Genomic DNA, 27,161 nt, shown 5'->3' with positions numbered 1-27,161 from the left:
GGACACATCCATTCGCCTCCTACCTCGCCTTCCTTGCCGCCGCCGCCTCTTTCCTTCGATTCGCGGCAATTATGGGGAAGAAGCACAAAAAGCACAAGGCGGAGAAGGCGGAGTGGAGGTCCACGCCCGCCCCAGCCGTCGTCGCCGCCACCGGCGGGGGAGGAAGCGGAGGCGCCTCCTATGACGGTGGGTGGGGAGAAGGGAGGGAGGACCATGCAGAACCCGGGGTGTAGGTCAGGCAGAGGCGAACTCGGCCCTCCAGATGTTTTGGGACTACAACTCCCATCATCCCTAGCTAACAGGACCAGTGGTCGGGGATGATGGGAGTTGTAGTCCCAAAACATCTGGAGGGCCGAGTTCCCCTATGCCAGTGTTTCCCAACCAGTGTGCCTCCAGATGTTTTGGGACTACAACTCCCATCATTCCTGACCACTGGTCTTGCTAGCTAGGGATGATGGGAGTTGTAGTCCCAAAACATCTGGAGGCACACTGGTTGGGAAACACTGCCCTATGCCTGCTGTAGATTTATCTATGTATGTACTTATTCATTGCCTTTCTCCCCCTCCCTCCCTCCCCAGTTCCTCAATCCCCACAACAACCCTGTGAGGTAGGCAAGAAGCCAGCACAGAAGCTGCTGGCAGGGAAGCTTCCCATTCCCCAGCTCTCTATGCATTTGTTGCATTTCTCGCCCATGTTTTCCCCCTCTCCGCCGTAGGGCTGGGGCATCGTGTCGGGTTTTCTATTGGGGGGGCGGGCGGTTGATGTTGATTTTTTGGCATCTTTTATGTTTTGTTGTGTTTTATGTGGAAATTGCTCAATGTTTAATTTATTGTTTATGCCTACTTTTGTTATGCCATAGTTATGTTATTTTTTTCTGAACTCCGTAAAGGTGGCATACAAATAAACAACAGGGTGAGTTCCCGTTGCTCAGACCCAGCTCCTGCCAACCTAGCAGTTCGAAAGCACACCAAAAAGTGCAAGTAGATAAATAGGTACTGCAGGAAGGTAAATGGCGTTTCCGTGTGCTGCTCTGGTTTCGCCAGAAGCGGCTTGGTCATGCTGGCCACATGACCTGGAAGCTGTACGCCGGTCGGCCAGTAAAGTGAGATGAGCACTTGAGCACTGCAACCCCAGAGTCGTCCGCAGCTGGACTTAACTGTCAGGGGTCCTTTATGACTTCCCTTTATCTGGACCCTAGACTTCTGTTGATGCAGCCCAGAATAGCATTAGCTTTTTTTGCAGCTGCATCACACTGTTGACTCATGTTAAGCTTGTCATCCACTAAGGCCCCCAAGATTCTTTTCACGTGTAAGCCAGGTGTCCCCCATCTTATATTTGTGCATCTGGTTCTTCCTGCCTAAGTTCAGAACCTTACATTTGTCCTGCATTTAAATTTATTTTGCTATTATGGGCCCAGTTGTCCAAGCTGTTAAGGTCATTTTGAATTCCCGGCTGGGAACGTCCACTGTGTGAAACCCCAGAGAGCTGCTGCCAGTCAGTTCAGACAATACTGATGTAGATGGATCAATGGTCTCTCTCAGTATGTCCCATTCCTATGTTCAGTACTCTGTTGTCATAATTTGTTGGGGTGATAAATTGTGCTCCTCTGTAAAGTATCAGATAAAAAGGTTCCAAGTTTCCAGTCTGGGAAAAGCTATTGATTGTCCACCAATTCACACTTTATAGCAGTGTTTATAGTATTTACACAAGGGTTTGCAGCACAAAACCGTATGTGCTATAATAAATTAATATACTTTATATTAATTTATATTTTATATTTTGGGTGGCTAAAATACTGTTGTTTTTCTCTCACACACTTGTTGAGGTGGGTAGCTGCCGCCTTTCTTTCTGACAGAGGATATCAGTGCACATTTGCTTCAGACATGCTTTTAGCATCATAATCTGCTCCACGGGCGTAGCGGGGGGGGCGGGCCGCCCCTAGCTCCAGTCTGGCGGGAACACCACCGCCAGCCCCTGGCCCGCCCCTTGTCTCCTCCGGCTGAGCGTGCCGGCCGAGCAGTGCCGCTGGCCACTGGCCCGCCCCTCGCCTCCTCCGGCCCAGCGCGCCACCCAAGCACCCCCGCCGGCCCCTGGCCCGCCCCTCGCCTCCTCCAGCCCAGCGCGCCGGCTGCCACGGACAGACTGCGCATGTGCGGACATGCGCAGTCAGTCCTGGCGTGTGCATCGTGACGTCACGACGCATGCGTCAGGTTGCATCACGACGCACGCGCCAGGGCGGACTGCGTATGTGCTGCCCCGGGCAGCCAAGCGGCACTGTTCGTCACTGATCTGCTCTTACACTTTCCTATGCATAAGGCTTATGTGAGCAGCATTCCTGCTGAATGTTTGCTGTGCTCGTTTGATACTGTTTATTTATTTATTGCTTTTCACTTATTTGCTGTTGTTGTCACCCTCATAGATTATGTGGATAAGCCCTTAGAGAAGCCATTGAAGTTGGTGTTGAAAGTTGGTGGAAGTGAAGTGACAGAACTTTCAGGATCAGGCCACGATTCCAGTTATTATGATGATAGATCAGACCATGAGAGAGAGCGACATAAGGAGAAGAAAAAGAAGAAGAAGAAGAAATCGGACAAAGAGAAAGAAAAGCATCTTGATGATGAGGAGAGACGGAAGAGAAAGGTAATCATTGACATCATTATTTCCAGAGATGCTGGTCAAAGCTTTAAAAGGTTACCTTATGACAACTGTAAGTATCAGTTTGAACAAATGCATTTTTATGTGGCAACTCCAGAGCTTTCTAAGCTATTCCTTACAACTGTTGTGAAGCAATGGCAGAGTCCAGAATACAGAGTAAAGTAAACTCCATTGTAATGACTACTGTATATTTCTGCGTATAAGACTACTTTTTAACCCAGGAAAATCTTCTCAAAAGTTGGGGGTCGTCTTTCTTATACCAGTGGTCCTCAACCTTGGGCCTCCAGATGTTTTTGGCCTACAACTCCCATGATCCCTAGCTAGTAGGACCAGTGGTCAGGGATGATGGGAATTGTAGTCTCAAAACATCTGGAGGCCCAAGGTTGAGGACCACTGTCTTATACAACTAGTATATCCCAAACTCTATACTGTATTTTAACTGGAAAAGTTGGGGGTCATCTTATATGCCCAGTCGTCTTATATGCCGGAATATACAGTAATTATTTTTATAATTTAAATACTCCATCGCATTGCTGAGCAAGCTCATCGAAATGCATTCACCTCATCTGTTTTGTTCGGAAGGTTTCAAAATCCCCTTCCCGAACAGATTCTGCTCTTGTAATAAGAAACCACCAGATACAATACATCACATAATACATCACACCCTTCGCAGAGATCTAGTGATTCCCTTACATCTTAAAATATTAATTCACAAAGAGTCTGTAATCTAATATTTGTTGAAGGGTGATACTACCGAAACTACCAAGATTGTTTCAGGGTATTTAGATGAGATATTTAAAGCTAAAGTTTCATGATTTATTTAGTGGTGGCTATCTAGTCTTTTGCAGGTGGCGATGTGGGTTGAACCACAGAGCCTAGGGCTTGCCAATCAGAAGGTCGGCGGTTCGAATCCCTGCAATGGGGTGAGCTCCCATTGCTCGGTCCCTGCTCCTGCCAACCTAGCAGTTTGAAAGCACCTCAAAGTGCAAGTAGATAAATAGGAACCGCTACAGCGGGAAGGTAAACAGCGTTTCCGTGTGCTGCTCTGGTTCGCTAGAAGCGGCTTTGTCATGCTGGCCACATGACCCGGAAGCTGTACATCGGCTCCCTTGGCCAATAATGCAAGATGAGCGCTGCAACCCCAGAGTCGTTCACGACTGGACCTAATGGTCAGGGGTCCCTTTACCTTTATCTGGTTTTTTATATATGTGTTTGGATGTGTTAAGGCCAATTGGATTATTGCAAGGTATGCTGTGTGAGACTGCTCTTTTAAGACAACTTGGCATATTCAAGTGGTCCAAAATGCGGCAGCCAGAATACTCTCTGGCGTTTCCTTTAGAATTCTTATAACCCCTGTTTCAAATCTGTTGCATTGGTTCCTAGTTTGTCTCTGGACCCAATTCAAGGTGCTCACATTAGCGTTTAAAGCCCTAAATGACTTGGTGCTACTACTTTAGGTAGTTTGCTTGTTTCTTCAGCAGCTTTTTGAATTTTGAATAACCATTTTCCAACACACATGTTAAAACCAACAACAAAACAAATCCTATATAATAAAGTGCAAGTGTCTCTGCGTCCAGTCCCTGTGTCCCTGGGTTTGCGCTAATGCGCATGTGCCGCACGGACAGCCGTTGGGACTTGGAACACAGAGACACTTGCTCGCGCACCCAGGACACTCTCATGCGCGCGGGGGTCTGAGGGGAACGGCTGGCCCAGGCGTCGAGTGAGTGGGAGGCGCAGCGCGGAGAGGGGGAGAGAGAGGCCTGTGTGTTGTGGGGCAGCCCAGCCACCCTCTAGGCTCGCCTCCCGCCGTCTAGCCCAGAGCCGCGTCGCAAGGCCGAAGCGGCGGTGAGGAGGAGGAGAACGCCGCCTTCTCCCCACCTCCCAAAACGACGACACTCCACCTCTCAAGCTCAGCCCACTCCAGTGGGGTGGTAGTGGGTTGACCTCAGCGACAACCCGCTTCTGCATCGGCGATGGAGGCCGCGAGGCTCCACCAAGCCCCGAGGGGGCGGCTTGATCTGAGCGGCCTGCTCTTGGCGACGCCGCGCGCGTCTCAACCTGTCAGTGAAGGCCCTGCAGGCGAGAGACAGGATCGGCCCGCCAGCCTGGCTCTCCAAGGAAGAAAGCACAGCAGGCGCCCCCCAGCAACCACACAGCCCCAGCCGGACCCCACTGCACGTTTTCTCAGAAGCAAGTCCCAGCTAACCCCGAGGGACTTACTCTCGGGTAAGCGAGCCTAGGATTCCCGCTGCAGCGAGGAGGAACATGTGGTTGGTTTTGCAGCAAACGGCAAACCTCTTAACTTAAGAGACTCTGAACAGGGCAAGTCTAAACCTGTCTACTCGGAAGTGAGTTCTGTTGAATTCAGTGGTGCTTACTCTCAGGAAATACTGGAAGGGTCCCGTTTGTCATTTTAAGGATCGCAGCCCCGCACAAGTCCTTCGATCAACCCGACGAAATATTTCTCTTTCTGCTGGTCAATAATTTTGGGGATGATTGCAGCACCTGCTCTAGCACCCGTTAGATACTAGGCTTCAAGATACTAGTAATAATAATAATTTTACTTTTTATACCCCACCCATTTGTCTGGGTTTCCCCAACCACTCTGTGCGGCTTACAGTTCATATAAAAACAGCAAGCTAATTAAAATAGCTTAATAAAAGCAGGATGACAAATGCAAATGGAAATAACCAATGTACTTTTTTTTTAAGAGCTTGTTTTCCTAAGTATTTGGAATCTGTTTTCCCATTGCTAAGTATCCTGTTTTTTAATGTCACAAAAGACTAATTACAGTGATGATTTTGCATGAATATGTAAGGGGGGCGGTAGGGGCAGGCCGCCCCGGGTTCCACTCGGGGGCGCCCCTCCCCGCCCCTGCGCGCCGTACAGACATACGCAGTCTGTGCCGGTTGTCCCGCGAGCGGCACCCCCTTACGGGCCGCTGTGTGTGAGCAGTGCGCCAGCAGCAGCGTGTACTGACTGCGCATGTGCAGCATCCCGGCGCGTGCACACTCTGCAGCAGCGCGTACTGACTGCGCATGTGCAGCATCCTGGCGCGCACACACTCCATACGGGGTGGTGCACCACCCCGTATGGAGTGCGCATGCGCCGGGATGCGCATGCGCAGTCAGTAAGCGCTGCTGCTGGTGCACAGCGGGCGAGCGCCAGCAGCAGTGCGTACTGGCTGTGCATGTGTAGCATCCTGCGCGAGCGCATTCCATGCGCCGTTCATCCTGAAGCGTGCATCATGACATCACAATGCGTGCATCATGACGTCACAACGAGTGTGTCATGACGTCATGACGGCCCGCCCCCAGGGGGCGCCTCTGCGTTTGCTGCCCTGGGCAGCCAAGCGGCTCCGTTCGCCACTGTATTGTCTGTCCTTCTTACATTTCTGTTTCTTTGGTACCAGGAAGAGAAGAAAAGAAAAAGGGAGAAAGAACAATGTGATACTGAGGGTGAAACAGATGACTTTGATCCCGGAAAGAAAGTAGAGGTTGAGCCACCCTCTGATCGTCCAGTCCGAGCCTGTAGAACACAGCCAGGTGCGTTTTCAGTGACATCTGAAACTGATGTGCCATATATAGAGATTTGTATAGTGTAGGAAAACACTTCTCATATTCTTGTTTGCTCTCAGCCCCTTTTTTGGTTAAGGATGCAGTTTATTCACGTGGATAGAAATGCATATGATTCTTGTGTTACCTTTAATATTTCTCTACCATTTTCCGAAAGGCCAACCACAGAATGTAATATGTGTTTTACTGTCCTATGCAAAAACAAAAACAAAAAACCAAACCAGAATTAATAGTGGCTACATTATTTTGTAGCAATAGCATCTTTATCATTTTAGAGCTGTGGTATACAGATGACAGGAACTTTCAAAGGAGTGATCATTTGCTTTTCCTTACATTGTATTATAGCAGAAAGCGAGAGCACACCTATTCAGCAATTGTTGGAACATTTTCTTCGCCAGTTACAGAGGTAAGACTGAAGTGTGTCCCGTCAGCATGCGCAATGACCTGGAACGCGACCCCCACGCAAATGGGGAGTTGTACGTGTTTCAAAGTTTTCTGGAAAACCCACATCACTGCTTAATCATATCTAATTAGTTTAAGATCGGTACTCAATAATGTAAGATGTGTAGATAGATGTGCTAAAACTCTGGAGTGCTGGATCTGAGGGGGTCACTTTTAGCAGCAACTCATGTTGGTATATACAGATGTTTCTATACAGCTTATCCTGATGATTACTTGCTAATACAGAAAGTTCCCATCTGGCTGGGTAAATTATTATTATTCTTGACTGATGGAAAATGGCTTTTGTTTTATGTAGGTTTGGGGGGGGGTGTATAGACACACACATACATGTATACACATAGATACATACGTGATTTTATCCCCAAATATAACATTCCCTATATGTATGTGTTTCCCTTTTATAGGAAAGATCCTCATGGGTTTTTTGCTTTTCCAGTCACGGATGCCATTGCCCCTGGATATTCCATGATAATAAAGCATCCTATGGATTTTGGCACTATGAAAGACAAAATTGCAGCAAATGAGTACAAGTCAGTAACAGAATTCAAGGTGAATTAATAGAGATTTGATAAAACTTTTCACAGTGTGAATTGTTAATTATTATAGTCGGTCAATAGAGGTGGTAGATCATGTAAATAGCTCCAGAAATGGTTCTATTATAATTGTGCATTTCCAGTGAGTGGGCAGCAATCCTGTTATTCCAGTGTGAAAGTCACATAATTTTTATGTGATACCCCCAGAACAGGTCATCTACAACAAAAGTCTGTGGTTTTAAGTGCAGGTGTCGGGGGGCGGGGGCGGTTTGCCCATTGATCCCCGCATAACATGCAGAGGCCTTTGGAAGCTACTAAGTCAAGCACAGCCCAGTACACATATATGATGGTGCAGCAGGGGCTCAGTAAATCATCTGTTTTTATTGCCTGCCTGAGACAACAAAAGCAGGATTTACCAAGCACGTGAAAGGCCATGATACATTACTGGCTGTACTTGTTTTAGCAGATCACATATTGTGATGGCTTGCCCTGTAATAGATTTACAATTACAGTGGTGCCTCGCTAGACGAAATTAATTCATTCCAGGACTCAATTCGTCCTACGAAAATTTCGTCTAGCGAGGCACCGTTTCCCATAGGAACGCATTAAAAGTCAATTAATGCATTCCTATGGGCTCCGGGGGCCTGGCGGCGGCAGCAGTACTTGCTCTCTTGGCTCAGGGAAGGCAGGCAGGCGCTTGCTCTCTTGCCTGCCTGCCTTCCCCGAGCCAAGAGAGGTGTGTGCCAGGCAGCGGGGGAGGGGGGAGAAGCGGAGGTTCTTTCCCCCCACCGCCTCGCCCAACAGAGCCGGCATTTGACGGGGCTTCCGAACCCCCGTCAGATGTGGGCTCTGTTGGATTGGGGGGGGGGAGAGGAACAAAGGAAGAGAAAACAGCCCTTTCTCTTCCTTCCTTCCTCTCCCCCTGCCGCCAACAGCAAGGACAGGTCCCGGGGTTCGGACAAGCGCTGCAAGGTTTACAATTTCATCTGAGATCCAGGTTTTAAAACTACTGAGGGAGAATATCAGTGAACCAGCCAGCTCCTTGTGTCAAACAGCGAGGCATTCTGCAAAGTTTGGCATAAATGTTAAAGCCCTGATCAATTAAATCAGTCCTAGCACAGCAACATTGTGATCTAAGCTTTTCTGGTTTCATTGTTTGCCATAGGAAACCGAAAGGGACCAGGGCCCCTTGCAAGTCATCTGAGAAATACGGTAGTTGGTTGATATTCACCAACTGTACTATTCGTTTTAACATTCTGTTGAATTTGACCTGGTATGGCTGTGGCTGCACAACAGCAAAATATGGTAATGCCCATGTTCATGTTTTTCAGGCAGATTTTAAGCTGATGTGTGACAACGCAATGACATACAACAGACCAGACACTGTGTACTACAAACTGGCCAAAAAGATCCTCCATACAGGCTTTAAGATGATGAGCAAAGTAAGACAGCTATGAAAGTGAACATGATGAGACCAAATGTGCACGTTGAACTACTATAGTGGGTCAAAGTGAAGGGTTATTTCATTAATCCGTATAACATGGCTGCTGTATTCTTATGCCCTGGGCTAAAAAACCCCCAGCAAATCTCCACTTCTATGCAAATAAAGCACTGTTGGGGGAAATGCATAATACATTCCGCTTCTAGGTATGGAAAGAGAGGAGTTGCTGTGTAGGATATTGAAGCACCACCCTGTCGCCACTAGATACCACATGGGTTTCTACGAGTCCCCACACACTTTGCATAAATGCTTACAATCACCTTGCTCTTTTAAAAAAGAAAGAAACGAAAAGCTGAAATTATGAGGAAGCTGACTTATGTGCCCAGTACCGCATTCTGCCCGCCTACAGAAATATGACGTTCCCATAGCATGTTATATAGAAGGACATTTCCATTATAAATCACTCACCTTTTACAGTCGATAACACCTGGTAAGATTTGGTTTCAGGTTGGAAACTTTGAACAGAAGCTTCCAGGATGGAAGCAAATTTTTCCATAGTACCTTTTAAATTCATTGGACTTGCTTTAAGTTGTTTACAAGTGAACAATAAATAAATTCTGAAACATCTTTTTGGAAAGCCAAGCATGTTAAACATCAAGGCGATGTATAGAAACATGTTTTCCTTTAAAATGCAATTCATAAATCCTCTTAGTCCCCTTCTTAGCAGAAAACAGGCCCTCCCCTCACTCCTCACCTAAAATTTAGGGGGGAAAAAACATTAAAATGGAAATACTTAAGGTAGGAGATGGATTTATGTATGCTTTACATTAAGGTGTGCTAGTACCATATTAAAAGCAGTCAAACAACTGATTTATCATATGAGCTACTGCTGGTAGCCCGTTCTGCATAAAGATTGTGGTAAGTTCCACTTTTCAGGTAGGTGATGGGGTTTTTTCTCCTAGGTTGCAGATACTCTGGTGTTGTGCTGCCATGACTGAATCATGTCGCATCGTCATTGAAGGTGTAGCTCTTAGGCACAAAGCCATGGCCATTCCCATCCCATCCCATCATCATAGCACCTTGGCTATGAGGGAAAGGTGTAAAGTCCCTGCTGCTCTGTCCTTTCTAATTCTAGGAACGGCTGTTAGCTTTGAAGCGCAGCATGTCGTTTATGCAGGACATGGATTTTTCTCAGCAGGCAGCTATTTTGGGCGACGAAGACCCAGCTGTTGAGGAGCCTGTGCCCGAAGTTGTTCCTGTTCACGTAGAGACCACCAAGAAATCCAAAAAGCCAAGTAAAGAAGTTATTAGGTAATGATACAAAGATGGAATGCTTTGCTCTTTTGTGCAGCTTAATTACAAATTTGAATTGCGCTGATATGAGGCAGACTTGAGTTTCCTGAGATTTCAGCGCACTTAGGCAGTCGCAGATCCCCCCCCCAATTGCAGCCACACATTTTCCAAGGTGTTGAGGGTGTGAGAGAGCGAGAAAGAGATGTATGTGAGGCAGCTGTTCAGGTATTTGGATATCAAATTAGTTTTGGATAAACCAATTCCAAGCTGTTTGAAAATCTCTTAGTTCACTTCTTTGGAGTTTTCCCATGACCCAAACAAGACATGTTTTGATTTTCATTCGTAAGGCAACCGTATAAGTTGCATTTCTTTAAGGATTGTAAAAAGGTAAAGGGACCCCTGACCATTAGGTCCAGTCGTGACCGACTCTGGGGTTGCGCGCTCATCTCGCATTATTGGCCGAGGGAGCCGGCGTATAGCTTCCAGGTCATGTGGCCAGCATGACAAAGCCGTTTCTGGCAAACCAGAGCAGCACATGGAAACGCCGTTTACCTTCCCGCTGTAGCGGTTCCTATTTATCTACTTGCATTTTGATGTGCTTTCGAACTGCTAGGTTGGCAGGAGCTGGGACCGAGCAACGGGAGCTCACCCCGTCGCAGGGATTCGAACTGCCGACCTTCTGATCAGCAAGCCCTAGGCTCAGTGGTTTAACCACAGCGCCACCTGGGTTCCTAAGGATTGTAGAACAGTATAAAAAGTACAATAAAGATAGTAGATGTGCTCTTTTTTTTCCTTTTGAGGCACTTAATAATTTCATTGTGCCCTGCCCAATGCCTCAGGCTTAACACAGCAGAGGCCATTTCTGTGATGTTGTCTTCTCAGATCCCAGTATCCTCCAGTTGCCCCTCCAAGGGCACCATTAATTCCCATAATGTTTCTGAGTGCACAGGGATGCTGGCTACCTTGCAGATTCTCCCCTGAGCTTGAACTTGCCCTCAGGCTGTCTTGTAGCTGCTGCTGACCTGACTGCTGTTGGAGGCAGTGGTGTCATTTCCCCTGAAGTGGCCTCCTCTTTATTGCAGTCTCTGGGCTTATAAAAGGGGGTAAGATCCTACTTTTGTGTTATGGGGGCTGATGATTGCCCTACAAGGCATATTTAGCGGCCCACTGCTTTCCTCCTCCTGCTCAAAGGGGGTGGTTTTCTGGCCCATCAGAGCAATATTTTTAAATGACCATCTTCATGCTCTGGAACCATGGCCTTCCCACTCCCAGCACAAGCCAAAATTAAGCATGTCTAATGCCCATTGCTTTATATAGGGCAATAAAGCATGGGCTTCACTCCCTCTCTCTCCTCCTCCTCCTCTCTGAAGCTATCAAGACTTTAAATTGCTGAACTTGTGTCCAGTAGTTGTAGTAGAATAATAGATACAAACAAATACAATTTTTGCCTATTTAGGGAACAGCACAATATCTATTGTACCATATTTTTAATGCTTCCCTACATAAGACAGATATCTTCCCCCATGGTTCTTTTACATAGAAAATCTTTCTTTGAGTTGGTGTTTGATAAGGTGGTCATGGATTCTGTTTTAAAAGCTGAAATACTATATTCATTTAAGCATATTGATTTGTATTTGAAGTCGGATTACTTAACACCTTGAACAAAATTATTTTTCTAACTGAAGGCTGAAGGAAAAAATGATTTTTGTAAATGACACAATTGGTTTTTATTGACCTTGCACTTGGGAGAAATGTGTATCTCCAAGCACCCCTTAAGACAGGCTTCCCCAAACTATGGCCCGCAGGCCGGATGTGGCCCCCGCGAGGCTCATTTTGCCCGCTGCCGCCACCCATTTTGCGCGGTGCGGCTGCCCACTTCTGAGTGACTGGAGCGTCGGAAACAGCTTGCGCGCATGCGCAAGCATCATTTTCGGCGCACTTCCGGGTTGGAGGAGCGTCGGAAATAGCTTGTGCGCATGCGCAAGCGTCATTTCCGGCGCACTTCCGGGTCAGAGGAGGTCTGTGTGCATGCACACAAGCTATTTCCGGAGTGCCTCCAACCTGGAAGTATGCCAGAAATAGAGTGTGTGCATGCATATGGGTGCACGCTCCCCTGGCCCACTGCGCAATCAGCACAGCGGGCACCGGCCCAAAGCCCGGTATAAAAACCAATTTGGGAGCAGGGAAAGAGATCATGAATTAGAAATTTTACCATAGGAATCAGTGGAAACTGAACTTGTTATGTGAACCCTCACCTAACAAATGATTTCTAGGGAACTAGGGAAATTACTTGGAGAAAAGTAGACATGGTTTCATATTTATTGCACAACTTGTAACTTGTTTGTAGCTGCATATTTGAACCGGAAGGCAATGCATGCAGCCTGACTGACAGCACTGCGGAAGAGCACGTTCTGGCTTTGGTGGAACATGCGGCAGATGAAGCTCGGGACCGGATCAGTCGATGTCTCCCAAACAGCAAGGTCGTGCCGCTTGATCCAAGTTTCCATTTTTCCGTTCTGCTTAACATTGCCAGAAACAACGCCCCTATCAGATTAAATAAGCATATTTTTTTTTTGCGTGGCATCTGATACATTTCTCTTCCTGTATGAAGTGACCCAGACCTGCCACTCATCCTGTGTGTGCCTCCTCCATGAGAGGTCTGGAGGGTGGCAACATGGGTTCCTTCTCTGCAGTGGCTCTCCATATGTGGAAGGCTCACCTGGTGCCATCATTACATGTCTTTAGGCACCAGGTGAAAACATTCCTCTTCACTCAGGCCTTTGGCTGATTAAACCAGGCACCCCCAAACTTCGGCCTACAATTCCCATCTTCCCCAACCACTGGTCCTGTTAGCTAGGGATCATGGGAGTTGTAGGCCAAAACATCTGGAGGGCTGCAGTTTGGGGATGCCTGGATTAAACCATCTCTGGCCTTTTCAACTGTTTTTTGTGTTTTCACACTCTGATTCTCGGATGAAGGGCAGTATATAAATTTAATACAGTGGTACCTCTACTTACGAATGTTTCTACTTACGAACGGAGCTCCGTCCGCCATCTTGGATGCGGTTTAGATAGGATTTTTTTCTACTTACGAATTTTTAGATAGGGTTGCTTCTACTTACGAATGTTTTCTCCCAATGCATCCCTATGGGATTCAACTTACAATTTTTTTCGACTTACGAATGTGCGTTCGGAACGCATTAAATTCGTAAATAGAGGTACCACTGTAATTAAGTTTCACACGTGATTGCTTGATGGGTGTTAAATTTCCAGAGCACAGTTTCCAGACCCCAGTTTGAATCTAACACAAATGAAGTGTCATCTAGGACTTGTTCCTTGGTGAACCCCCCCCCCAAAAAAACCTTTTAATAAGCTAATAATGGTAATTAATAATATTAGTTATTTTAACTAATGGATCCGGAGTGCTGTCAGGATAGGACCTGGGAGATGAGGGTTCAGAGCTTCATCAGTGGGCCTATCATAGTCTCTCATCATAGCCTTCCTCGAGATCATTGTGAAGATAAAATAAGTGATGGGGGAGTATGTACCTTGAACTTCTTGGAAGAAAAGGACAATATGAAAGTAATAATACACTAAATAGCTTCATGTAATATTCCTGATTGGGGCAACCAAGGTTGATAAGGTTCTCCATTATGGGACTATGGGAAGATAAAAATAAAAGATTGTAGCCTTCTGATGAATCAAGTTTGGCATATTAAACAATTCAGGTGTTTATATTAAAAGCACACTGCTCTGAACACACTTATGAAAACAGGCTAAAGATGATGCAGCTTTTTCAAAGGTGCTTATTCATAGTGGTTTATGCACCTGTAAACTCCCATTCCAGGAAAACATCCAGCATGTGAGTGTCAAGTGGACCAGGGGGAGGCTGTGCTCTGTCTTAAGCACCAGAGCTGTGCATAGGCTCTGCACAGCAACCGGAGGTGTATAAAGTCAAGAATAAAGGCATTAAGGAAATAAGGTTCTGTTGTCACCAAAGCTCCGAAACATGCTATCAAAAGAGGCAGTCCAAGTGCTAATGGTGTAGATCTCAGCAGCGCAGACAAACTGTTAGGACCTGACATTTTAAAATCTGGATAGGTGCTTCCTTTTGATTGGTGAACGTAAAAATAATTTGTATTTTTGCCATGTTTTTTAAGTACAGATAGGCTACCTGAAAAAGAATGGTGATGGGTCTTTGGTCTTCAGCGTACTCAATCCATCAGATCCAGAAGCAGAAGGTAATTGTTGTGCTAACTTTGGCAAGCTTTGTTTAATGTTGTAGGTATGCTTTTCTTGCTGCATGGCTAGGTTCTCTTTTTAAATTTGCTCTTGAAGTGCTTTCATCTTAGATTGAATAACCCAAACAGATATGAAGCAGTAATGATATGCATTGAAATGTTTGCAACAGTACAGTAAGATGTGCATTCTGAAATACACTTTGCAACTCATCCTAAGCTAAAATGGATATCTAATACAGACACAGTTGAAGGTTTACGGCTGGTACTACAAATAGCTTCAAAATTAAGCTTCATTTGTCAGTACAGTTGTACCTTGTTTTGCAACTGGGATCCGTTCTGGAGCCCTGGCCGCTAGCCGAAAAGGATGCAGGGCAAAGCGCTGCATCTGCGCATGCGTGTGGAGTGGTTTGCGCTTCTGGACACATGCAAAGCGCGATTTAGCGCTTCTGTGCATGTGCGAGCAGCAAACCTGGAAATAACCCGTTCCGGTACTTCCAGGTTTGCTGCGGACGTTCGCCAGAATGAACGCTAGATGAGGCGGACGTTCGCGGAGGTATTACTGTAATGTCTAAAGAGAGGTCTAAGGAATCTTATTGTTGACTGAATACCTGTGATGTTCCTCTAAACTCTTATTTGAATTAGCATAAATGCATCTTCTACTTTTTCGACCTGATCTTCATCTGCTTAATTAAAACATGAATTGCCAGTCTGTGATACAACAGTGTGGGCTTTAAGACATTCTTGGACAGAAGGAAAAAGACACAATGGTCTGGGCAGTGGTGTTGAAAAAGTTCTGTATTCCTCTTTGCCTTTCCTTGTTTGCTGGTGCCTGCCGCACAGGCAAATAAACTAAAGGCTGAAATTGCAATAAAGTCCAGAGGGCTCCATTCATTGTAGTGGAATGGCGACATCTCACGCCTTACTGTTACTCAGTTGAAGAAAAAAATGCACATCAGTGAGGAAGTTGACTTGTGTTTGTCTACTTATACATATGTACAGTGTATGAGTAAAATACTTAATAAATGCTCAGTGTGATTTTTAAAAAAATCCATACTCAGGAATATTATCTATATGTGTTCCTGATGATGATTTTAGAGGTTTGCAAAATGTGTTGAAGGGACTTTAAGATTCATGCCAAATCAACCATGTAGTTCAGGATGCCTTGGCCTCCGTGGCAACCCTGGGCATGTCTCATATAATAAAATGGATTGTTATCTTAATTATAATTATTATTTTGTGTTTTTCATTGCCTTGTGAACATAGTGTCCTAAAAAGCAGGATAGAAATTAGTTACATAAATAAATGTAATGCACATTTCCTTTTAAAACAGAGGAGGAAACCCATCCGGTGGATCTGAGTTCTTTGTCAAGCAAGTTATTACCTGGTTTCACAGCCCTGGGCTTCAAAGATGAAAGAAGGCACAAAGGTAGATAAGGCAACTAAACATCATGTCTTCAGGTTTAAACATTTGTCCTCATATTAAACCATTCATTCAGTATAGTATTAAGGTGATTTCAGTTAACAAGTTGTTTTCAGGACTTGATTAGTTGACTGTATATCTAAACCAAACCACTATAAAAAAAATCATGTTGGGAGAAGTACCATAGTTGCCCATGTTTGGACATTCATACTTCAGTTTAACCATGAAGTCTCTTAATTAAATGTAGTTCCTTGTTTTCTTTGAACCAGGAGAATATTAAACTACATTTTGTTTCTAAGATCGTGGCTTGTTCTGAAGCTGGAATCCATTGTTTTTCAGCTGGGGCCTAATAGAAAACCAGGCTTAATTAGAGGCTTCCTGGTTTGACTCCTCACGCTGCAAAGGGAAGAGCGAAGAGGCTGCATGCGCAGTCAATAAGTTTGTTTGTACCTCAGCCTAATAAGCCAAGATATTATTGTCAAAGCTGGGAGGTTATTACAATTCTGTTTGTGGTGTCTGACCTACAATAGCTGATTCACACATGCAATGTCAAGAGATGTACATGGATCTGTAAACAAGTCCTAAGAAATGCAGTTGGGTTTTGGAGGGGACGAGGTTGAGTAGAGGATTTCAAACACATTTTTCTTACATTTCCAGTTACATTCCTTTCAAGTGCTAATACAGCACTTTCGATGCAACACCATTCTCTCTTTCATGATCTGAAAGCAGATGAAATGGAACTGCTGTATTCAGCATATGGAGATGAAACTGGGATCCAGTGTGCCTTAAGGTAAGGAAGTTGTGCACATTGAACTCTTATATAATTATTAATTGCTTGTTTACTTTTGTCTGTCATTCATACCATACTCTCCTTCCATTTTGGTGCCCCAGACCATGACACCAGCACAGAAGCTGAAGATTAGGATATACAGTACTGTACAAAGAAGAACAATCGTTCCCATGGAAGCGGGAATAAATAGCATACAAAAATTTATAGCTTCAAATTCCATTAGGGTGACAACTTTTTTGAAGCACCACGGAAGACAGCTTTTCAAAACCCAAATGTGTTTTGCTTTTTGCAGTGTTTACATTTCATTTACAAATATATATGCATCCGACTGAATTGCTGATCTTATGTCACAAATCTTCTAGTTTGCAGGAATTTGTGAAGGATTCTGGAATTTACAGCAAAAAAATAGTGGATGACTTGCTGGATCAAATCACTGGTGGAGATCATTCCAAAATGATTTACCAGCTAAAGCAGGTAGGTCCGTATTAGGCAGAGATGCAACCAGCTGAAACACAGTTAGTTAGTGCGGGACCAGTACTTTCCCCTTCAAAGTATTTTTGTTAAACTCTTCAAATTATATGCAGTAGAATTGGTCAGTGGCAGCACCTGAAACCCATAAAGCCTTTTCTGGAAGTCATGAATATGGCTACACAGATCCTTGTCTTGACAAACAATCCCCTACAGATCTAGCACAGTCAGAGATGCTCAGGGTGACAAATTGTCTGCAGAGGGCGCTTCTCATGAGAAAAGCTGCACATGTATGTTTCAGAAGTACCATATGTTTTCGTGTATAAGATGCATAGCTGCCAAGTACCCTGTTTTCCCCGGGAAACCCCCGTTTTTACTTATCTTTTCTCGGTGGTCCCGTATCACTTCGTCTCCCATTTTTCTCTGTTATTTTCTCCTGCCGACGGCCATTTTTTTTCCTGATTTGCCCTTCTATGGGCACCAAAAATGGCCGCCGCTGGCTTCAAAAGTCGCATCTACGCATGACCGGAAGTGCGTAGGCGCACTTCCGGTCATGCGTAGAAGCTACTTTTGAAGCCGGCGTCGGCCATTTTTGGTGCCCATAGAAGGGCAAAGTGACACTGGAAGTTACGTCGACGCAACTTCCGGTGTCACGCGGCTGCCGGTCCCGGATTCTGCAGTCCGGGACTTGGAAGGTAAGATAAGATGGGGTTTTTTGCTTTAAAAAATTGGACTACCAGACTTTCAGAAGACACCTGAAGGCTGTTTAGGGAAGCTTTTAATGTTTAATAGATTATTGCATTTTAATGTTCTGTTCTGTTGGAAGCCGCCCAGAGTGGCTGGGGAAACTCAGCCAGATGGGTGGAGTATAAATATTATTGTTATTGTTATTATTGTTATTATTATTATTACCAAGGTTTGTTCTTCAGTTCTCATGGTTGGTTTGAATAAAACAAACCCGGGTGCAGGCAGCACAGCAAGGCAGACTCTGGCTTGTTTTGTCCACAGTGTGGCAAGATTGGTGTAGAAGAGCATCATGCATCAGCTCACTACCGTGTTTCTCATATTATATAAGTCATGTCTTATATTATTTTTTTCTTCAAAAAAACACGACATGGCTTATTTTTGAGGGATGTCTTATTTTTTAATAAAGTGCACGCGGGCGCTGTTTGCCGGGCTTGTCAAGCCCAGCAAACAGCGCCCGCCGATCTTTGGTGACAGGCGGGGGTGGGGGGAGAGCGGAGAACGATCTCCGCTTCCCCCCCCCACCCCCGCCTGTCACACAGGACAGGTCCGAAGATCGGCGGGCGCTGTTTGCCGGGCTTGTCAAGCCCAGCAAGGAGCGCCCGCCGATCTTTGGTGACAGGCGGGGGTGGGGGGAGAGCGGAGAACGATCTCCGCTTCCCCCCCACCCCCGCCTGTCACACAGGACAGGTCCGAAGATCGGCGGGCGCTGTTTGCCGGGCTTGTCAAGCCCAGCAAGGAGCGCCCGCCGATCTTTGGTGACAGGCGGGGGTGGGGGGAGAGCGGAGAACGATCTCCGCTTCCCCCCACCCCTGCCTGTCACACAGCACAGGTCCGAAGATCGGCGGGCGCTGTTTCCCGGGCTTGTCAAGCCCAGCAAGGAGCGCCCGCCGATCTTCGGCTCTGTCCCCCGATGCGCGACGGCTCGGGGAAGCAGGCAGGGAGCTCCTGCTGGGTCCCGCGCCTTCGCCTCTCGCTCGGTCGGGGCTACACGACATGGCTTATTTTCGGGGTATGTCTTATTTTTCACCAACCCTTAGAAATCCTGTCATGGCTTATTTTTTGGGGATGCCTTAAAATATGAGAAACACGGTACTTGTTCACATATAGGTGAAACTCTGAAAATTAGAATATCGTCGAAAAGTGCATTTATTTCAGTAATGCAACTTAATATTTTTTTCTTTTTTAATTTTTACAAATGCTTTCTTTTGGAAATTGCACAGTGATAAAACAAATAGTTACAATAATACAAAAATAAACATCGCTATTACATTTCATTACTTCCATTCCATTTATAACTGACCCGCTTAACGACAAAGAATTACAATTACAACAAATAAAAGCTTGACATATCTAGCTTTGTATGTCATGCACTTTTTAAGTTGCGTATCTGAAGAAGTGTGCATGCACACGAAAGCTCATACCAAAATATAAACTTAGTTGGTCTTTAAGGTGCTACTGAAGGAATTTTTTTATTTTTAAGTTGCGTTACTGAAATAAATGCACTTTTCAACGATATTCTAATTTTCCAAGTTTCACCTGTAAAACCATGAGTGTGCTTTACTCAAAAAAAGAAACAGGAAAAATGAACAATTTTAATGTTCTGGTTTTCAGAGGAGAAACATTCCAGTGAAACCACCAGATGAAGTCAAAGTAAGTCCTGTTACATTTTATTTTTAACCAGCCTTCTTGTTCATATGTAATAGTTTGCTTTTTGCTTGGAAACCGCCCTGGGAATATGATTGAAATATGCTTTAGTTGATATTCCTGCATTGCAGGGGATTAGACTGGGTGCATTATAGTTCTGTGATTCTCTGATTCTACAGTAAATGCAGGAATAAGAATTGCAATCAGTGTGTTCCATAAATTATAGAATCACTATAATTTAGATGTTTCAGAAACCTCAATATTTCTTTAAATTGGGTTTTCTGTACTCTTTTCTGTTTCCTTTCCTTTTGTATTTATTTGTTTTTAAGTACCAAAGGAAAAAAATAATCCATATTGAAAGCTGACATTTTCTTCTTGTTACTTTGTTGGGTGGTGTAAAATAAAAGATGTCAAATGGAAAATGAATAGAGATTGAAAATTGCCAACAATCTGAATGTGTTTTGATGTTTAAGGTTCCCCCAGTCCTCATAAAAGAAGAACACAAATTGCGCAATACTTGCCCAGATGCCTCCAAGCAGAGTATGGTAAGATTTATTGTTTAGCCTGTGCCTTTTAAATGGCCTAGTGAACCACCTGACCACAGGCCTAATCCAGCCCCTTCCCCCCACCCCCACCAGCTTTTTATGGCTGTACCAAATTTGGCAGTGTGGAATCTGCAGGGTTATGTGGTTGGAGAAATTGATCAGACGAAGGTGACAGGCCGGCTGCAGCAGCTTCAGTGGTGTTGTCCCTGTCTGCTGCAACTTCTGCCTCTGTCCTGCTGCACCCTTGCTCCTTTGGGCAGATTAAAGTTTCATTGGAAAACTCTGGTAACACAGTAAGGGCTTGCATTTGATCAGAGCCTCCCTCTCCCCTTACTGCTTCCTGTAAGTTAGCATGCAGCTGAACAGCCTGAAGTGTTCACATCCAAATCTTGGAGAGCGCTGTTAGATCTTTACATCAGTTTGTGGGTGATCTGTAAAAAAGCCAATTGATGAGGTTGTTGCTGTCACAATTAAGTAACCATTTATTTCAGTTTATCGTGAGTATTAAAAACCATGCCAAAAGGCATTAGTAAATCGTGGTGGGAGAGAGTGCTCTGTTTATTAACTTTATCACAGTGAAATGAATTTTCATTCATTATGATGACTGCTAACTGGAGGATGGGGGTGGCAGGTAAATACCCAGTATACACAGATGCCTTCTAAATTAAGCTAAGTGGAAAAATATTATAACCTCACCTGCTTTTTGGGCTTGCACACTTTGGGCATTTGAGTTTGTAATGAGGAAATGCAGCCTTGAACCGAAGAATGTTGGCCATTATGAACTGTGGTTAGTCTTCAAGCAAACCACTATGTTAAGCCAAGGTTCATTCTTGGCTTTCCAATTATGCTTTGTTTGAGCAAAACAAAGCATGATCCCTCATTCAAATCTAATGCTAAGCCCAGGGATCATAGTTGGTTTCCTCCTAGCCCTTGTAGGAAGGAGTGAAGCAGGTGCAGTTCAGAGAGTCACAGTGAATGGTTTCCTGTGATGGGAATGGAGCCCGCTGGATCGGGCCAATGGCCCATCTAGTCCAGCATCCTGTTCTCGCAGTGACCAACCAGATGCTTATGGAAAGCTCACAAACAGGACTGAGCACAACCACCACTCTCTCCACCTGTGCTTCCCAGCCATCAGCATTCAGAAGCATACTTCTTGGCATCCTCTTGTCTAGTCCTCTTTCAAAGCCATCCAAGATGGTGGCGTCTTGTGGGAGTAAACCCCATAGTTTAACTATGCACTATCTGAGCACTTTCTTTTGTCTGTCTTGAATCTTTCAGTATTCAGCTTCCTTGGATGTTAACAAACTCTAGTGTCGTGAGAGAGGAAGAAACACTTTTCCCTGCCCTCTTTCTCTAAACTAAAAAGCCCCCAATGTTATAACAGATCCTCATATATGAGACATTCCATCCCCTTCATCATTTGGGTTGTCCTTTTCTGAACCTTTCCCAGTTCCACAACATCCTTTTTGATGTGAGGGTAATCCTATGAGTTCCTTCTTAAAGCAGTAAACAATGGTATTGGGTGATAGCAGCAAATTCTTTTTGGAATGCTGCCAGGATTAGATCTGAATCTCCAGACCACTTGAAAAGTAACATTTTCTCCTCCATGCAGTACACGTTTCCAGCATGGTACCCAGTGTTTGCCCATGAAGGGTGCCTTACTGGAGAGGGGAGTCATGTCGGTAGCAGCCCTATGTAAACAGTTATGTAGCTGTCATTTTTCTCTTCTTTTTTCAGGTTGGAGAAGCCATCGGGGACAATACTAGTTCTGTTTTGGATTTTTTGTCTATGAAGCCCTATTCAGACGTGTCCCTTGATATATCCATGTTGAGTTCATTGGGTAAGCATGTTCTTAGAGGAGTTCAGTGTTGTATTCAGTAGTGTATTATATGTAGCTTGGTCCACTAATCAAATTTTATTCTAGGCCTAGTCTAACATGGTTTTACCACAGATTGCCACCCTTTTGTTAAATAACCCGTTCAAAAATCTAGCTTGCATTGAATGATGTGTTGTTGTTCTCAGGTAAAGTGAAGAAGGAGCTCGATCACGAGGACAATCATTTACACTTGGATGAAACCACCAAATTACTGCAGGACCTTCACGAGGCTCAGGCTGACAGAGTAGGATCCAGACCCTCCTCCAACCTCAGCTCCCTCTCTAATGCTTCTGAAAGGGATCAACACCACCTAGGTAAATCTGGTTGAACAACATGACCCCCTGAGCCTCCTTAGTCCCACTTAAAACTGAATAGTTTGTGAGATGCCCAAGATACTGGCTGCATTGACAGTATTCACTATCACATGATTACAGGGGTGATAAGATGAGATTGCCCCATAAGGTCCTTGGGAGGGCAGGATGCAAATACAAATAGGTTGATAGGACCACTACCGTGATTTATTTCTACTTAAAATTGCAAATTTAAAATCCTTTGTTTGAATACATTTGACCTTTCAATGACTATTAGAAAACGTGACAAGAAATTAAACAGCCACAAAAACCTAAGTAAAAACTATTTGCAGTATAAAACAGCCCAAAAGCAATTTTGCAAAGATGGATTTCATGTTATAAGAACATGAAATTCACACATGTTTTCGTTCCATGTCTCAGGGCCGCTGCTGGAAGTGTCTGCTCATACCCAACATCAATCACACTTCTAATAGAAGGGACTAAGTAGATAGGCTGGGGGCGGGCAGTGGAGAACGGGGCCACTTGGCTGCCCAGGGCGGCAAACGCGGAGGCGCCCCTGGGGGCGGGGTGTCGCTCCGCAGCATAAATGTGTCGTGACCACACGACGAACGCATCAGGACGAACGGCGCATGCACAGTCCGTCCAGGCTGGCGCTGCTGCTCCCACGGCAACCTTACGATCCACCGAGCAAGCGGCAACTTGTAAGGCTGCCCTACGTGAACAGCGCACATAAGGCTGCCCCATCCGTGCTGCTTTTTGCACGTGGCAGCCTTACGAGTTGCCACAGGAGCAGCAGCGCCAGCCTGGCTACCGCTCGCACACAGCGGCCCGTAACGGGCTGCCACTCGCGTATGGACCGTGTATGTCTGTACGGCGCGCGGAGGTGAGGGGCGGGGTGCCCCAAGTGGAGCCCCTTCCCAGAGTGGAGCCCAGGGCGGCCCGCCCCCACTGCCCCCTCTTGCTACGCTCCTGGGTGCGGGGTTTTGCCACAAATGTAATGAAAATTTGACATTTCTAAAAATCATTGATGGAGGATGTGATTAAAAACCACTGACTATAATCCTTTACCTATTTAACTGAACTCGGTTTACTTGGAAAAAAATGGCACTGTGAATATATTTCCTGAGTGTATGGAACTTTTCAAACTTCTTAATTTATCCTTTCTGGCCCTCTCCTTATTTTCCACAGGAAGCCCTTCTCACTTAAGTGTAGGAGAACAACAAGATATGGTCCATGACCCCTATGAATTTCTTCAGTCTCCAGAACCTACAAATGCCAATAATTAATCTTGCCTATATTATATTTATTTTGTGCTTTTTATACTGTGTAAACAATTTATGTAGTTTCGTCGAATAGCATGCATTTCTATTTCCCCTTTTTATTTTGTATGAAGATTGGTAAATAATAATGCTCGTGCATATTTGTAAATATTACTTGGGTTTATATATCATGGTATTTGGACCATCTCATATGGTATTTTAGGTGTGTACAATAGATCTGAAGAAGCAATCTCAAATTACGTATTTAAGTTACCTTATTTATATATATAAAAATGCTAACCAGCTGATTATCATGCTGTCAATCATTAAAAAGTTTTTTTATTTAGTGTGCAGCTATGGCCGTATAGGAGGAGCATGTTTTCCAGCGGTGATACAGCGTTAATCACAGAGGCCTATTAATACCAAGGTGGCTCTGCTCTATGAGGTGACTTTAGATATCACCCAGACATTTCAGAACCGTGGTTGTCTTTGTAATTTCTCCTTCTCTTCCTCCAGTTGCCCACTGAAAAGATGGCCAGATTAAAAGTTATTAACAGTCCAGATCCTCAATAGTAATATTGAAGATTTACAGCTTAAAAAGTTCAGCCCTTGCCAAATTATCCAGATTTTTAACATGTTTTAAATTTTAAATGAAGAATTTGAAATTTGACACTAAATGGCTTTTTTAAAAACAATTTATATTATGGATAAACTAGAATAATTTTGTTGTTCATTAACAATATTGTAAATATGAATAAAACTCGTCAATGCAATTGTGCTTTGGTGTTCTTGGCACTTATTTCTCCAGTTCTTCATTAACTTGAAATTTGGTGTACCAGAAACAGACCTGCCTAAAGCTCTCTTTACATTTTACACCTGGAAAATATAGTGCGGTGAAAGTGATCAACTAGAGTTGTGAACTAGGGGGGGGGGAGAAAGTCTCTCCGCTGCAGCAGTTCTGTCCAGTATACCAACAGCAGCAGCAAAACTTTGGGATGGGGCTAAATATACAGCCCTGCAGTCTCTTTCAATGCTTGTCCTCTACACATGAGTAATGAGTGAAGAGAACTAAAGATTAAAAATTGCTTTAAAACTTTGACCATGTGAAGTCCTGCAGCAGATCTGTTTTATTCTTGTGGTGATCCCAATTTTCTAGGCTAATGCTGTGTCACAAAATGTTCCCAAACAATTACAGTGGTACCTCTACTTACGTATTCAGTGCGTTCCGAACACACATTTTTAAGTCGAAAAAATTTGTAAGTCGAATCCCATAGGAATGCATTGGGAGAAAAAATTCGTAAGTAGAAGCAACCCTATCTAAAAATTCGTAAATAGAAAAAATCCTATCTAAACTGCATCCAAGATGGCGGACGGAGCTCCATTCGTAAGTAGAAACATTCGTAAGTAGAGGTACCACTGTACCAAGTTCAGGGGAGCACCAACAACACGTTTTTAGTTTAGCATTTGACTAGGCTTAATACATCAAACAGCTCTATTTGAGAGCTAATCCAAGACTTCCTTTTGTGCTGTGTTTCTAGGCATAGGCTTGGGCTTTAAAGGTCTGTCTCCTGATGGTCCCCCGCGCCGCCCGCCCCCCCCCGGCCCCGGGAAACACATGCTTTATCAGTGAATCAGAACAAAAGGCAAAGCAAGTTTTCTGCAGATTGCTGCTTGTTCAGATTCAGAGCTAAAATGTAGGTTTTCTGGGAGAAAGTACTGGAACCAAAACAAAAAAACACCACCCTGCTCAGAAACAGCTTTTAAAGCATGGACCTGTGCCTGGAAAACATGGTACAAAAGGAAGTCTGGATGAGGCCTGAGTGATGAAATTCCAGCTTGAGGGCAGGCTGAGGAAGAAGCTGTCAGAGAAAACATAAGCAAAGGGAAAGGAAACTAGACTCCAGGAAATCTTGGAGCACAGGAAACAGAAATAAAGAATGCAGGGGGTTGGGAGGTTGGGATCACAGTGCCAAGAGGAATTTGCTAGGGCCTGAACCTACCAGTAAGGGACCCAGGTGGCACTGTGGGTTAAACCACAGAGTCTAGGGCTTGCTGATCAGAAGGTCGGTGGTTCGAATCCCTGCAAAGGGGTGAGCTCCCATTGTTCGGTCCTAGCTCCTGCCCACCTAGCAGTTCAAAAGCACATCAAAGTGCAAGTAGATAAATAGGGACCGCTCCGGCGGGAAGGTAAACGGCGTTTCCGTGCGCTGCTCTGGTTCGCCAGAAGCAGCTTTGTCATGCTGGCCACATGACCCGGAAGCTGTCTGCGGACAAACGCCGGCTCCCTCGGCCTATAGAACGAGATGAGCGCCACAACCCCAGAGTCGGACACGACTGGACCTGATGGTCAGGGGCCCCTTTACCTTTACCAGTAAGGAACTCTTCTTTTGGTGGCACCACAGTTATTCAGTGCAGAATAGGAAAGTGACACCAACACATCACACAATGGCAACAATGCATGGACAATTGCTTCAGTTGAAACGTTGACCAAAAGAGTGCATGCTTTGAACTGCACATGTGACGTGGATGGTTTCATTGAAATATGATAACCTTTTACTGTATATGATTTTCTAAAGAACTATCTAATGTTTAGCATCCACCAAGTTCACAAATGATAAACTGATCATCTGTTCTGAGAGGAAAGGAGAAGGGAAGGGGAACAGAAGTTATGTGCTATGTTTATAATTTGCTGAAAATCAATAAAAATTAACAGATTCAGTATGGATGTGACATTTTAAGTGCAACCTGCTACATACTAACCTGTCTTCAGTACAGAATTGCATGAAGGATTATTAGATGGGGAAAGTCCTAGGTGGGGTGCAAAGATTGAGGAGGTTTTTTTTTTTAAAAGGTCACAAAATGTCCTGGCCATACGTTCTTCAGGTAACCCGGTCCCTTGTCAGTTGGTTGCCATGGCGACCGCTCCAGTCTTCACAGCTCCAACATTCCAAAAAGAGGCAGACACGGCCTTTCTGGACCAGATGGAGGACATCCCGCCACAGGTTGTTTTTATTCCACATTCAGTAAATTTTGGATACCTGGGGAGAGGAAGATTAGCCTTAGAGGTAGTATATTGGAGTTGCCTGCTGGTACTAATACAGCCATTCGGAGGATTCCTTATGTCTAGAGACTTTTTTGGATCATAATTTGACACCTGCATTTCTTTCAGTGCGCTTAGAACATCATACATGTTTAGAGGTTTAATACCATGGATCACTAGGGACCCAGGTGGTGCTGTGGGTTAAACCACTGAGCCTAGGGCTTGCTGATCAGAAGGTCAGCGGTTCGAATCCCTGTGACGGGGTAAGCTCCCGTTGCTCGGTCCCAGCTCCTGCCAACCTAGCAGTTCGAAAGCACGTCAAAATGCAAGTAGATAAATAGGAACCGCTACAGTGAGAAGGTAAACGGTGTTTCCGTGTGCTGCTCTGGTTCACCAGAAGTGGCTTTGTCATGCTGGCCACATGACCTGGAAGCTATACGCCGGCTCCCTCGGCCAATAATGAGAAATGAATGCGCAACCCCAGAGTCGGCCACGACTGGACCTAATGGTCAGGGGTCCCTTTACCTTTACCATGTATCACTAACAGGCGCCTCCAGTCCCAGAGTTAAAGGTACATAAAGTGTCAAAGAAAATAAAGGTTTTATTCATGCAGGAGGCACAAACTCTTACACGCAGGTCCCTCTTCCAAATGTTCTCTTAATGGAAGGCAAGGAATTAGTACCCAAGTCTTGCTATAGACGCTGCTGATTCAGATACCCAAACAGTTGGACCTACATATAGTACTTGTAAACAAATAAGCAGCCTTAAACCAGTCTTACTTGTTTTGTGTTTTGCTGGTCTGTCAGAAGCAATGGTGGGAGGGAGGGGAAAGGGATTGGACAAATAAGAGAGCATTTGTTCC

At 44.8% G+C, this 27,161-nt stretch overlaps 1 protein-coding gene across 6 annotated transcripts; it reads left to right on the top strand.

Moving 5' to 3' along the window:
• The first annotated feature begins 11 nt into the window (after positions 1–11).
• On the top strand, positions 12–24,037 carry BRD9 (bromodomain containing 9). Of its 6 annotated transcripts, none has more exons than XM_035136135.3 (17): positions 12–186; positions 2,420–2,640; positions 6,068–6,200; positions 6,579–6,636; positions 7,097–7,241; positions 8,557–8,667; positions 9,865–9,977; positions 12,307–12,439; positions 14,124–14,199; positions 15,530–15,625; positions 16,277–16,409; positions 16,772–16,883; positions 19,236–19,274; positions 19,742–19,813; positions 21,551–21,653; positions 21,836–22,003; positions 23,189–24,037. In XM_035136135.3, the coding sequence occupies exons 1-17, from the start codon at positions 72–74 to the stop codon at positions 23,284–23,286; spliced, it is 1,926 nt and encodes a 641-aa protein (XP_034992026.1). In that variant the 5' UTR covers positions 12–71; the 3' UTR covers positions 23,287–24,037. The 6 variants fall into 6 exon arrangements, with proteins under 6 accessions (XP_034992026.1, XP_034992024.1, XP_088512476.1 ...); XM_035136133.3 differs by having other exon boundaries at positions 9,862–9,977; XM_088656350.1 differs by having other exon boundaries at positions 9,802–9,977.
• The last annotated feature ends 3,124 nt before the right edge of the window (positions 24,038–27,161 follow it).

This window comes from Zootoca vivipara, chromosome 12, assembly GCF_965207765.1.
Source record: "Zootoca vivipara chromosome 12, rZooViv2.hap1.1, whole genome shotgun sequence".
Taxonomy (NCBI): Eukaryota; Metazoa; Chordata; class Lepidosauria; order Squamata; family Lacertidae; genus Zootoca; species Zootoca vivipara.
Note: the sequence above shows the minus strand (reverse complement) of the source record. Positions and strands in the feature narration are given on the sequence as shown.

Bases quoted from the DNA above. Each gene is read 5' to 3' on its own strand.
- BRD9 (XM_088656349.1), top strand. From the start codon at position 72: ATGGGGAAGAAGCACAAAAAGCACAAGGCGGAGAAGGCGGAGTGGAGG. The intron at 187-2,419 runs GTGGGTGGGGAG...TCACCCTCATAG, and splicing joins CGGAGGCGCCTCCTATGACG to ATTATGTGGATAAGCCCTTA. The intron at 16,410-16,771 runs GTAAGGAAGTTG...CAAATCTTCTAG, and splicing joins GGGATCCAGTGTGCCTTAAG to TTTGCAGGAATTTGTGAAGG.